The 13743-nt window shown below is 56.6% G+C and overlaps 2 protein-coding genes across 2 annotated transcripts; one reads left to right on the forward strand and one right to left on the reverse strand.

Moving 5' to 3' along the window:
- Nucleotides 1-1613: 1613 nt before the first annotated feature.
- On the reverse strand, nucleotides 1614-5373 carry VMAC (vimentin type intermediate filament associated coiled-coil protein). The gene is made up of 2 exons (XM_047777383.1): nucleotides 5133-5373; nucleotides 1614-3841 (listed from the first exon to the last, which is right to left on the reverse strand). Exons 1-2 carry the CDS (start codon nucleotides 5321-5323, stop codon nucleotides 3523-3525), a joined length of 510 nt encoding a protein of 169 aa, XP_047633339.1. The 5' UTR covers nucleotides 5324-5373; the 3' UTR covers nucleotides 1614-3522.
- A 374-nt stretch (nucleotides 5374-5747) lies between these two features.
- NDUFA11 (NADH:ubiquinone oxidoreductase subunit A11) lies at nucleotides 5748-13313 on the forward strand. Its single transcript, XM_047777385.1, has 4 exons — nucleotides 5748-6543; nucleotides 11492-11584; nucleotides 11697-11819; nucleotides 13138-13313. Exons 1-4 carry the CDS (start codon nucleotides 6447-6449, stop codon nucleotides 13248-13250), a joined length of 426 nt encoding a protein of 141 aa, XP_047633341.1. The 5' UTR covers nucleotides 5748-6446; the 3' UTR covers nucleotides 13251-13313.
- Nucleotides 13314-13743: the final 430 nt, after the last annotated feature.

The raw sequence follows: 13743 nt of genomic DNA on the forward strand, positions 1-13743 counted from the left end.
TGTTGCTAAGGGACGGTGCCCTGGAGACTGGGAGGGGCCCCAGCTGTAACTCTGTCTGTGCCAGTGCCTCCTGGCCTAGAGGCACAGGACAGTGCTCCACAAGCAGGATGAGGGTGCCATGGCCCTTTAGGGACTAGTGTTCTGGACAGAGGCCAGGTCATGGCCGAGGAAGCCCGAAGCTCAATTCCTGTGTGACCTGGGGCAGGTCTCTAAGCTTCACCAGCCCTCTGTCCCTTTACACAGAACAGAAGCCCACAGCTGCTGAGGGATTCAGGCTTTAAGGGCTTGAGGTGGCCTGGGCCCAGGTCCAATGGGAGGTGCTCCGAGCTGTGCTGGCTAAGCTGAGACCCAGTTGGGTCCTACAGTCGTGTCAATGTTGAGCTGCTCAAAGCAATTCCCAGCAGTTATTTAGGGCCAGTTGTGGGCGTTTTGTCAACATTGGTTTTTTGGCAGTTGGTTTCTGGTTCACAAATGTCATTTGGTGGGCCTGCTCAAGATAAGCTCCTGAGGAGTTCCCGTCGTGGTGCAGTGGTTAACGAATCCGACTAGGAACCATGAGGTTGCGGGTTCGGTCCCTGCCCTTGCTCAGTGGGTTAACGATCCGGCGTTGCCGTGAGCTGTGGTGTAGGTTGCAGACGCGGCTCGGATCCCGCGTTGCTGTGGCTCTGGCATAGGCCGGTGGCTACAGCTCCGATTCGACCCCTAGCCTGGGAACTTCCATATGCCGCAGGGGCGGCCCAAGAAATAGCAAAAAGACAAAAAAAAAAAAAGATAAGCTCCTGAGCCAGGGGCTGCGGTACCATACAGAGAAGTGACCCTGGCCGTTGACATAGATAATCCAAGAGGAACTAAGGCAGCAGTCACAGAATGCCTTCAATGGAGACTTTGGACATCTGTGTCAACTGAGAGTGTTACCCCAACAGGCAGGATGGAAAACAGTGTTGGATTTCCCAGGACTTACAACGCAGCCACATTTGGGGACCCACCACCCACCAAGACCCAGAGAGCATCAGAGGCTTTTCAAAGCGCAGACTTGGACACAGCACAATGGTATTGTCAGAAGTTGCTGCTGCAGTCAGAAACCAAGCCATAGATGACAAGTGACCCAGCACTGTGATTCATCGGTTTTATGAGAAACTGCAGTGAGTGACATTCTGCTGCAGAAATGTCACAGTAGTCCAAAATTCTTTGGGTAGGCAAAGAAATGCCCCATTATGTATTTTTGTGAGGATTACAAATGTCCAATTTTTCTCCCATAGAAAAATGTAACATGTAACCACAGTTATTGTAGTTCTGTTTTGAGATCACATCTTTAAGAGAATCAGGATTTCAACAATTAAAAGTCGGGAAGTGGCCGGGGGCCCTCCAACCTGGAGGCTTTTTCACTTTACCTCTTTGAGCCTCACTTTCCACAGCTGTAAAATGGGGCAATGCCTTTGTCCATCAGTGGCTGAGATTAGACACAGCCATGTGTGCAGAGTGCGTGGCACAAGCTCCCGGGGCTGTAACTTCTGTCTCCCCACCCAGCAGGGCCCCACCCTGGACCAGGAACAGCACAGGGGCAGCCTCTCGAGCCCCCACACCAGGAAGAAAAGAGAAAAGGACCAAGGCCGTGAAATCATTTGGTTTATTCTTGAGCTCAGACAGGCCCCAGCCTGCCTTCCCCTCATACAAAGAGCACCCCCCACCTTATTCGTCCAGAGGAGAAGACGAGGCCATTGTTACCACACCGAGGGATCACTGTTAAGACACCATACGGCCGCCTTCTGAGGGCCAAGGAAGGACACTGAGCTCTCTGGTCTGAAAGGGGCTGTGCCCCGCAGCAGTTCCTGGTGTGACAATTCCCTGAGTAAGAAGGCTGGGAAACAGCTGCCATGGGACCAGGCCAGGCACTTGGGCTGGACAGAGAAGGGCGTAGGAATCCCTGGTTTGATGAAAAGTAAAGCACCCTGAAAACATCGGGCCAAGAAAGGTGGTATAGAAATAAGGGGTTAAAAAATAGATTCTCTAGGGAATATAAAAAAGAACCCACTCCTGCTACAGAAGCTGCACTGGCCAGGGGGCCACACCAGATAGGCTGGGGTCCCTGACTCCTTTCAGGACTCATGGACTCACCCTGTTCTTAATGGGGTCCCAGGATGTGCCAGGCACTGGTGACAAGAAACAAAAACCGTGCCCTCATGGAGCTTATACTCCATGGGAAATAAAATGGTGGAGGGGGAGGAATTATCTTAGATAAGGAGGTCAGGGAAGGCCTCTCAGAGCAGATGACATTTGAACAAAGACCTGAGCAATGAGGAGCTAGTCCTGTGACATATGGGGGGAGAATATTCTAGGCAGAGGGAACAGCCTGTGTAAAGCCCCTGAGGCAGGATGCTAATAAAAAAAGGTTATGTGAGGAGTTCCCCAGTGGCTTAGTGTGTTAAGGATCCAGTGTTCCCACTAATGTGGCTCAGATCACTGCCCCGGTGCAGATTCAATCCCTGGCCCAGGAACTTCCACATGCCATGGATGGGGCCAAAAAAATAAGGCTATGGGATGCCCACAAAGGCTGGCTGCCAGCATCTCAGCATATCCCACTTGCATACTCTTTCCTGGGTTGAGGGAAGGACAAAGTTAGGGAAAAGTTTAGGATTAAAAAATGTGAGTTCCCTTGTGATGCAGTGGCTTAAGGATCCAGCGTTGTCACTACAGTGGCTCAGGTCGCTGCTGGAATACGGGTTGGATCCCTGGCCCAGCAACTTCCACATGTCAGAGGGGGCAGGGCATAGCCTTTAAAAAATTTTTTTGTTTTCAGGGGTTCCCTGCTAGCCTAGCTGTTAAGGGTCTGGTGTTGTCAACGATGCGGCACATCATGTTTGATCCCTGGCCTGGAACTTCTATATCCCTCAAGCGCAGCCAAAAAAAAAATTCATATAATCAATGCAAAATGGCCTGAGGCTTGCACCTCCCAACTCTGGTCTGGGATGAAGAATAATAAAATGCTTTAGGATGGGAGATAATGCTTTAAGAGGAACAAAAATCAGGGCAAGGGAGGAAGAGAAGGAGAAAAACTCAGATAACATTGAACTTGACGCCATCTGCCTCCACCAGAGAATAAGGTCTCAAACCGATTCTTCAGGGGCAGACATCTGGTCCTAAGAAAGATGTGGGGGCCAGCTGAAACTCACACCAGCTGAAGAGGGTACCCTGGACTCTGATCCAGGCAGGGATGTCTCATTCTGAAGCCAGAAATCCAGATTTTTATGTAAGTGCTGGCAGTTTTTCCAACAAGGGTGATTAATTCAAAGTTTCAGTTTAAAAAAATAATAAACTTCTGTCCAGGTTAAACATCCACATTCGGCCTGCAGGTGGCCCATTTAAAACCTCTGACTTGTTAGCAGGCTCTGATGCTTGGAAAGGATTATGGCTCTGCCACAGGATCCTCTCCAGCATACTGGTGATGCCCAACGACAGGCACAGAGGTGGGAAAAGTCCTCATAGGGGCCCTCTTTCTGCCTTCTGAAATCTGCTCTCTCGGGTTCACACAGTAGTCCCAAAAAGGGCAGGCTGGCGGTGGTCCCTGTCCTCTTCCTCCCCAGTACTGTTGGCAAGAGGTGAACTGGGACCACCAGGGAGTACGTGGCTGGGGTCACTGGCTGGCAGGGGCCCCAGCCGCTCAGCCTCAACCAGGGTGGCCAGCAGCCCAGCCAGGGGTGGCCGACGGCGGCAGATGTCCTGCAGCAGTTCCGCCCGGGGCAGCAGCTGCCGGATGAGCTCTTCCCTCTGGCGCACAGCAGCCTGCAGGCTCTGGACAGCAGCCTCGGAGGTCAGCAGCTGCTCCTGGAGAGCGGCAATCTCACTGGCAGGAAGGTAAGACGGGGCAGTTATGGTACCCGGAGCCCAAGGCTCTCTTCCCCTGCTCCTGTCTTCCTTCCGTCCCTGTCAAGATAAAACTTACTCCCTTGTTATGGACCGAATGTCTCTGTTCCCCCTGCCAAATTCATATGTTGAATGCCCACCCCTAATGTGACATATTTAGAGATGAGGCCTTGAGAGGAACATAAAGTTTAGATGAGGTCATGAGGGTTTCCTTACAAGGAGAGACCCCAGAGAGCTTACTCTCACTCACTTGCTCGGTCGCTCGCTGTGTGTGTGTGTGTGTGTGTGTGTGTGTGTGTGTGTGTGTGCGCGTGCGCGCGCGCCATGTGAGGACACAATGAGATGACCATCTACAAGCCAGGAGGGGGACCCTCACCAGGAACTAAATCTGTCAGTATCTTGATCTTGGATTTCCCAGCCTCCAGAACCACGAGAAATAATTTGCTGTTGTTTAAGCCATGCAGTCTGTGCCACTGTGGTAATGGCAATCTCAGCAGACTAACACTCCATTGATTACCCTAGCTCCTCCTGCAGTTCTCTTGTCGTATTTGTTGTTCATCTTAGATGGCTCCTCGTCCAGGAAGTCTTCCCTCTGGGCCCCCTCAGAGCTGCATGGCTCTCCATCAAACCCAGATCACCCCATGTTGGTTGCCTCGCCCACAGCATGTGGCCCAGGACCGAACCTTAGCCACAGCAGTGACACCAGATCCTTAACCTCTAGGCCACCAAGGAACTCTAAATCAGCCCCACGTTGTAACTGCCTAGGAATGTATCTGCTTGAGGGCAGGGCTGCATAGATCTCACTGATGTGACCTGATAACCAGCACAGTGCCTGGTACATAGCGGGTGCTCAGTAAAGCTGAAGTAATCCAACCAGCCCTGACTTTTTTCCCACCTGGGCCTCAGCACCTCCTTCCTCCCTGGGCACTTGTCTCATCCCTTTCAATCCTTCAGCTACAGGGATTCTTCAAAACGGCTGATAGGATCTCATCCTCCTCAAGAACCTGCTGTAGTTCTCTGCGCCACTCAGGACCAGCCAATTTTGCCTAGTGGTAAAACAGGCCCTGTTTAAGTTAGCTATTCACGTTTGTGTGACATCCCTCAACCTTACACACTGATGACTAATGCAAATATTTTAGTGTTTGTCAATCCCACCAGTAGTCCAGCTGCACGTGAATGCACGATTTCCCTGGCCGGTCCTCCTTTTCAATATCGGCTCTGCCTCCGCCCACCTCTTCCGAGAAGTCCACCTGGCGGGCCCAGAGCCTCACCGGTCCTTGGCGCGGCCCAGCTCGTCCAGGGCTGCGCGCAGCTGCTGGTCATGGCGGGCCAGGCGCTCCGCCTGGGCACGCACCGTCCGCTCCGCCGCATCCACCCGCGCCTCCAGCTCCGCCGCGCGCCTGTGCACCGCCGCCAGGTGTGCGTTTGCCTCGCGGATCTGCAGGGGTGGCGGCGCTGACATGGCCCCTGCTACTGTCCAGGCCCGGCCACGCCCACGCCCACAGGCGGCCCGGAACAAGCCTAAGCCAAGCCCCCTGGAGGACCGCGCCCCTAGAGGTCCGTCCAGGACTTCGGCGTGATTGGCCATAACCCCCGCTAGGCTCCGCCCCCAGGGTGCTCCTTCCTCAAACCCAAACACCCTCACTGGTTCCAGCAACTCAAAACTCCGCCCCTTAGCCCGGCCTAACTCCAAGATTGGCCAAAGTCTTGACAAACCACGCCCCAAATATGTCGTCACGTTCCGGCTCTGGCCACTGGATTGGTCATCCCTTAGAGACAGGCACCGCCCTACTCAGACGCTAACGCGCGAAGTTGGTCAGAGCCCACAAGCTTGACCACGCCCCAGAACCGCCCCTTAGGCAAAGGTACAGCTCGGGATCAGTCACGTCCCCTCCAGGTTCTATTTCGGTTCTGGTCACGCCTCAAGCCTAGGACCTCCTACAATCCGCCCAGGAGTTGGACTAGCCACAGACTGGGCACGGACCTAGTCTCCCTAAGAATCCTAGTACTAGAATTAGTACTTTCGCATTAACCCCAAGAACCTGGCCACGCCCCCAAATAGTCGCATGCGGTTCAGACTCCGGTTTAAGACTGGCCACAGGACATGACCACGCCTCCCCACAGATTCTGGCTCTGGGAGTGGCCATATCCCCTCTATGCCCCGCCCCATCTTGAGGTCTCGCTCCTATCAAGTGGAGCCTCTCGTCTGTGCGCCTGGATAGGCTTAATACCTGTGATGCTCCCGCCCTTAGGCCCCACCTCTGGGAGTCAAATCTTTCCCGGTCCAGGTCCTTCTGAACTGGAATTAGCAACATTTCACTGGTCCTGGTCGGCCTCAGTTTCCCTTTTCAGAAATCGGCCAGGGGTGCACGTGCACTTCCTTTACCGCCAGACCAGGCTGCAGCACTTGCGCGCTGCCGCGTGTCTACATCCGCGGCGCTCAATAAAGTTGCTCGCACGTTGCCTGCCAGCCCGCACCAGAGGATGCGCGCGCCGCCCGGGAAGTCTCGCGAGAGCAAGCGGCGTTCGCCCTTGGGCTCTAGGAGCAGGCAGCTGGTACAGTTCGGGACGAGGGGTTCGCGGTCATGGCCAAGACGCTTCTTCACAAGTACTCGGATATCCCCGAAGGCACCGAGTGCCACCGCAAGGCCTATGCCAGCACCAGTATCGGTGGTGCCACTGGTGAGCGCCGGCCGGGTCCCGAGGGCGGAGGGCGTAGGGAGGTCTTCGGGTCACTAGGGGCTGCCCGAGGGCGTCTTGAAGGGTCTGTGGATCTCGCAGCGTGGCATATGGTTGTCGGGGGGGTCTGGGGCGGCCTTGGGACCCTGGGAGGGCTCTTATACAAGGTGCACTTTGTGGGGGTGACGGACAATTTAGAGGGCGCAGAAAGGTCATAGAGTCATTGAGAGCTGCCCGAGGAGGGGTCCCATGGGCACTGGGAGTGTCGCAGAGTGCTATGTGGTCGTCGTCGGGAGCGTCTGTGAGAGAGAGCTTGTGGGGAGGTCCAGCGAGGTTGGAGGACCCCGGGAGGCCATGGTACATGTGACACACTGGTCACTGGAGTCGTCAGAGTCTCTGGGTGCTGACATTGTAAAGTTATGGTGGAAGCGCTCACCAGGCTCTGGAGAAATGGCTGAGTGGAACGTGGCCACTTATTAGGGCCAAAGGAGCTGAGGGTTGAGACTTTCCATCTGGGTGACTTTGAGATTATTTGGGAGGATCATGGGTTATTATTGAGGCGTCTGAGGGGAGAAGTTGGCAAAGGTTCTGGAGTGGGATTGGGTCTTTTTAGAGTTCAAGAGAGCTAGGTGGTCTTAGACATCTGAAGCTTTTATTGGGGCCACAAGAGGGGTTATAGGGGCCATGAGGAGATGATAAATGAAGTGGATCAGCAGCCACTGTAAGGTAGGCCTTGGCAGGGGTGTCAGGGGACCCACAGCCCTGGCATTCCCCTGCAGGGGAGACCACAGAGTCTCACCTCTTCCAGTCCCCTTCCCAGCCTCAGTCTGAGATGTAGAATAGGATTTTGGCCACCTCTGTATCTCTAGCTCCTGAAACAGGGCCTGGCAGAATTTGAGTCTACACTGGGAGGCACTTGCATTAGGGTAGAACTAAAAATGCTACCATTTTCCGCATATTTAGTAAGATCAACCCATTTTTCAGAGGCGGAAGCTGGGGGTTAAGGAGGTGGGTGAACTTCCCTGGGGTCTTTTGGAGCTGGGCTGCAAATTTGGGCCCACTGGTCTGCTCCCGGGGTTGACTGGGACAAAGAATTTGCCTCCAGGGTCCTTATGAAGGCTGAAGGTGGAGTCCCAGCGGATGGGTTCTGTGACATCTGCTCGAATGACACGTTGTTGGGATGGTCGGGTGTGTGGTGGGGTCTCTCTCTAAGCTGGGGGCGCTTAGCCCTGGAGGGCTGGGCAGTCTGTGTGATGGATCATTGTAGGGTAACATTATTCTGGAGGATTCATAAGGGGGGGGATATTGACATTGGGGAGTGCCCAACAGAACTTTATGGAGGGTCCTGGTTGTGTCCCAGGGGAGACTAAAGCAGGAGGGGGTAGCACTGGGGGAGATTAGGGAAGGTGAATGGTTTGGAGGATTTCAAACTGAGAAAGACTTAACAGGCATTTGCGAGAGGGCGTGCGCATGTGCTCAAGAGCACACACCGTGGGGGTGGGCTGCTGGGGAAGACCACGCACCTCCCAGGAGTGGGATGCTGCCTAGTGAAGGAGGGGGACTCGCAGCAGGGTGTTTGGGAGGGTTGGGTGGGAACCTTTGACAGAGGTGCTGTGCAGGCGGGGCAGCGTGGAGAGCTGGGATTTGGGGGTGGTCACTGGCCTCCGTGAGCCCTGCAGTGGCCCAGGGGTCTTTGAGGACATCCCTGTGTGCTGCTCACTTTGCCTGCTGGCATTTTCTCACCGGCCAACTCCACTCAACACCCGGGGTCTGGTTAAACATGCTCCTGGATCCTCCCTTACCTCTTTCACTAGCTTCCCCTGAGGGCAGGGAGCCCGCTCTAAGTGAGCCCAGCACTGTGTGGGTACAAAGAAACAGAATGAATGAGTGAGTGAGTGAAGGCAAGAAGGCACACAGAAACTATGAATGAGTGATGGTACAGTAATGAATGAAGGTGACTGAAGGAATGAATGTGAGCCATACAGTTACTCTTCGTAAATGAATGAATGAATGCATGAATGAGGGCACACAGTTACTGTTTATAAATGATGACTGAACAAACCGATGAATGAGCACTGTGTCTGGAGGTCACTTCAGGAGGCTGAGGGGAAGCCAGGAACAGGAGATGAAGGGGAGGGGTCTTTTGAGGGGGGTGACAGTGGCCTGCAGTGCTGGGAGGGAGGCTGCAGCATCTGAGGAGTCAGGTAGGTTCCTGGAGGTGGGCTGTGGCGGGTCACCTACTGAACGATTGCTGGGGGAGAGCTGGACAGTGCAGGCATCTGACACTGGGATAATCCAGGGGCTTCCAGGTCAGTCATCTGCTCCCAGTTAAAGGACTTCTGAGTGGACGTAGGATGGTGGGGTGCTGTTTGTGTCCAGCGTGTATGGTGAACTGGGTGTTCCTCAGCCAGGACTGCAGGCATACGGGGGTGGGGTCACTAAGGTTCCCTCCATGGCTCACTGCATGACTGGGTTTGGGAACAGTCACTGAATCTTGTCTGTGGTTCCTCTTCAGGGTCCAGCTCTGGAGATCATGCCTCCCCAGGTCCCTGGCGGGATGGGAGACCCTTTTGATTAAGTCTCTACAATCTCAGGTTGGGAGGGGGCATGTGTGAGAGAATGACTGAGGAAGGGGGCCTTCCTGGGCCAGGGCAGGCAGGTGGGGATCCCCAGAATACTCCAGCCCACTCCCCCCTTGCCAGCCTTCTTTGGCCTCTCTGAGGGCGAGTGGGGGCACCAGGGTTCACCGTGGGATTGGGAGGAATAAGATCTGGAGGGTCTATGTTCCCATCATGGCTCAATGGAAACGAATCTGACTGGCGTCCATGAGGATGCAGGTTCAACCCCTGGCCTCGCTCTGTGGGTTAAGGATCCGGCGTTGCCATCAGCTGTGGGGTTGGTCTCAGACTCAGCTTGGATCTAGCATTGCTGTGGCTGTGGTGTAGGCCGACAGCTGCAGCTCTGATTCCACCCCTACCCTGGGAACGTCCATATGCTGAGGGTGCAGCCCTGAAAAGACAAAAGGAAAAGGGAGGGGGGAGGTCTGGAGAGTCTCCAAACAGATGCCTTGCCTGTGGGAGCCCTATTTATTTATTTTTTTTCTTTTTGTCTTTTTGTCACTTCTTGGGCCGCTCTTGTGGCATATGGAGGTTCCCAGGCTAGGGGTTGAATCGGAGCTGTAGCCACCAGCCTACGCCAGAGCCACAGCAGCACAGGATCCGAGCCGCGTCTGCAGCCTACACCCCAGCTCACAGCAATGCAGGATCCTTAACCCACTGAGCAAGGCCAGGAATCGAACCTGCAACCTCATGGTTCCTAGTCAGGTTCGTTAACTACTGTGCCACGACGGGAACTCCCCTATTTATTTTTTTAAATGTGTTTGTTTTTTTACACTTGATCTTAGCCAAAAGGCCGAGAAGCGATTAAATGTGTTTGTTTTTTTAATTGGATGGCCACACCTGTGGCATGTGGAAGTTCTGGGCCAGGGATTGAATCCGAGCCTCAGCTGCAACCTATACCGGATCCTTTAACCCACTGTGCTTGGCTTGGCCAGGGATTGAACCAGAGCTGCTGCAGTCAGATTCTTAACCCTCTGTCCTGTGGCAGGAACTCTGGAAACCCTCTTTATGTGCAGCTTTTCTCCCCCATTCCTGGGCCTCATCTTCCCTGTCCGTGAAGTGGGACAGCTGTCTTGGCCCTCCCCAGGGTTGCTCTGGAGGTTACCCACACTGTCTGTGAGCTGCAACCCAGCCAGATCTAGGGGTTGCTGCTCAGCCAGAAAGGTCACATGGGGGCCTGCACGCTAGCTGGCAGGGTCTCCAGATGCTGGAAGCCTGGGGTCTGGGCGGGGCCAACATCCCTGGGGCATCTATAAAAGGTGGCGCTTAGCCCTTGGGTCAGACTCTCCTGGTTTCTAGGGTCCTTCTGCCTGCCTGAACCCCACTCCCTGTCTCCAACACCACCAGTTGACAGGCAGAGGGAACTGAGCCCTTCTGGCCTTGAGAATGAGTGGGGCAGTGGATGCCCTTGCTGCATAGCAGGTGGCCGTTCTGTGGGGTGGCCTGGCCCTGGAGGTCTCTGCTGGCAGCTGGGCCACACTGGGGGTCTGGAGAGAGAGGAGGGGTGCATTGTCTGCCTTGAGCAGGGTCAGCTGCAGGATGGGGAGCCCTGTTTGGGGCTGATTTAGTGACAAGGAGCCCACCAGGTGGGCATTGGTCTGCCCGTCCACTGAGGAGGATCTGCCTGGGGGAGCTGCCCAAGGGAGCCCCGGTCTCACCGCGAACCCACACGCCTGCCCGGGTCAATCAGTGTGTGCACAGGGTGCCCCCAGGGTGAACCTCAGTCCTGGCCACCCACCCAGGACTCGGCTCCAGGCCCAGCCCCCACAGAGCCCCTCACTCATAAAAGCCGAGGTCAGGGGTAGGGCAGCTGGGGCGACGGCAGAGATGGAAAAGCTGCCCAGAGTGATGAAGCTGGGCAGGTGTGGGTGGCCGCCTAGCCAGTCAGCTGTGAGGGATGGGCCCAGTGGTGGCAAGGAGGAGGCCTCTGCCACGGAGCCCTGCGCCCCTCCGGAAGATGGAGCCTTTGATGGGAGTGGGGGGCCAGCCAGGGTGCCAGGGCAGCCACCAAGGCCCCAGGCTCATCCTCACGTCTGCCATGTGCTGGGCTGGTGCCCTGCGGGGGGCTGGTGAGGGTAAGGGGGCGCAGGCAGCATTCCTAGGGGCTGGAGGCAGAGGAGAGAGTTCAGGACTTGGAGCAGGAGAGCCGGTTTCGAGTCCCAGCTCAGCGGCTCTGGGCTCCTGGGTGATCCCCTTCCTGGGGCTGCGGTGGTGCTGGAAGCCACCTAGGTGACTGCCGTGGGACGGAGGGGCCTGCCCCCAGCCAGGCTGCTGCTCCGGGCCCAGGTCTGAGGGCCCAGGTCTGACTCGTCTTGCCTCCTCTCCTCCCCCAGGCCTGATTGTCTCTGCCTACAGTATTGCGCTCAAGCCCCCAGCCTCCTTCCTAGAGGGAGTGGCAAGGACAGGACGGTACACATTTACCACAGGTGAGCAAGGCTGAGGAGCAGCTTGGCTTCTCCCCAAGGGTTCCTCCTCCTGGCACTGGTCTGGGCCACTGACTCAGACTAAGGACCTGTCCCTCCCCATCTGTCCCCACAGCTGCCATCGGCGCCATATTCGGCCTCACATCCTGCATCAGCGCCCAGGTCCGAGAGAAGCCTGACGACCCTCTGAACTACTTCATTGGAGGCTGTGCCGGAGGCTTGACCCTGGGAGCACGCAGTGAGTGACCTCTCCTCGCCCTGAACTCTGCTGACCCCCCACTTCCCACTGTTCTCTCCTGGATTTCAGGCCAGGCCAGGCCAGGTTGGGTGTGCAGAAGGCTGGTCCCAGTATAGGAGAGGGCGGTTGTCCTGAGAACTCCCAGTGCTTTGGAACCTCAGCCACCAGCACCTACTGTGCACCCACCGTACCACACCCTTGCGCCTCCCTCTCCTCGCCTTGCCGGCTATGCTCTAGCTCCGCCGCCGCCTCCCCCTCCTCCTTGCTGTTACTCCAACTGGCCTGGCATGGTGCTGCCCCAGGGCCTTTGCATGGGCTGTGCGCTCTGCCTGACTGCTCTTCTCCCAGATGCTGGCTTGGGTCCCTCTCTCACTGTCCCAACCCCCCCGCTAATGATCTAGGCCCTTGACTGCCCTTACTACATATCTCTCTTCTCCATCTGCCGCGCCTTGTCTGAGAACAAGAGGTCACCGCCCGTCTCCACCCGGGCCCCTGAGCACAGAGGAGGCAGTGCTGGGCCTGGCACTGCCGACCCTCTCCCAGCACACAGGGCCTTGGTTGACTGAACACGTGGCCCTTGCCGGGGCCGCTCTCACCATTCCCACTTTACAGGTGCAAGGACTGAGGCTTGGGGGATTAGGTGGCCCAAAGTCACTCAGGAAGCTGGAGAGGGTGCCTCCCTATTGGGAGGCAGGGCCGGGCCCCAGGCCAGCCTGGCACAGTGGAGCCGCCTGGAATAGGAAGCAGACGCTGCTCCTCCTGCTTCCCACAGCCTCGGGATGGCGGGGGAGGAAAGGAGGCCACACGCAGATAAACTGCACAGGCCAGGCCAGCTGGGAGTGCTCCGTGGAAGGTTCCAACGGGGCAGAGAGGGAGGGTACCGTGGGGGGAGGCCTGAGCCATCCTGGCCGTTGCTTTGAGACCTTGGCTGAGGTCTGGGTATGACCCGTGCCCTTGAGCCTGCAATGGGGGCGAGAGCCCCACACCCAGCACACAGACCCCCTCTTCCCGCCGCGGTGCAAGTAGCAGGCCTCTTGTCTTTGCTTCATGGACCACAGGGTAGACTTGGCCAGGACACAGGCCGAAACTCAACTCTCCATCCACACCCCATCCCCAGACCCGACAGCCTGCATTCCTGCCTCCGTTTCCACACACATCTTCCAAGTCAAAGCCTGGGAGCTTAATCCCTAAGGAGCCTGCGATCCCAGTTAGCTGAGCTTTGAGGGACAGCCGTTCTCTTGGGGTCCCAGCCTGGCTCCCCAGGGTGGGCCTGGGCAAGCCCCCCACGTGCCTGATACTGCCCTTCCTGCCCCCGCAGCCCGCAGCTATGGGATCGGAGCCGCCGCCTGCGCGTACATGGGCTTGACAGCTGCCCTGGTCAAGATGGGCCAGCTGGAGGGCTGGCAGGTGTTCGCAGAGCCCAAGGTGTGAGCCCCGCCGCCTCCCGGGACCTCGGGCAGGTGCAAGTTCATTGCAAAATAAATTCTGTGTGTATTTGTGTGTTTCCCGCCCTTCCTGCCGTGTTCCCCAGGGTGAAGACCTGTACAAGGATTGCTGGAGAACAGGCCAGCACCAGCAAGGGAGGCTCAGGGTGGATGCAGGGGGTGGTGAGGAAGGCAAAGGAGATAAGGCAGGGTGACAAACAGGGCCAGGGGTGCCAGCTGGGCCCTCGAGGAGGGAAGGGGTAACAAGCAGGGGTCACCAGGCCTCAGCTAGTTCCCATAGTGGCCGTGGAGGGTGAGGAGCCAGGCCTGCATCCACAGGCCTCCCAGCAGCCCCCTGCAGGTCGCCAGCCAGCCCCTCCCTGGGCCTCCCCCCAAAGCCAACAACAGCATGTGGAAAACACGCCCAGGCCCCACACATGGCCCGGTTCCAAATTCCTAGGCATTGGAGCAGAGAGCCCTGAATGGCCTGGCCCAGGAGC

The sequence above is a fragment of the Phacochoerus africanus genome, chromosome 4 (assembly GCF_016906955.1).
Source record: "Phacochoerus africanus isolate WHEZ1 chromosome 4, ROS_Pafr_v1, whole genome shotgun sequence".
Taxonomy (NCBI): Eukaryota; Metazoa; Chordata; class Mammalia; order Artiodactyla; family Suidae; genus Phacochoerus; species Phacochoerus africanus.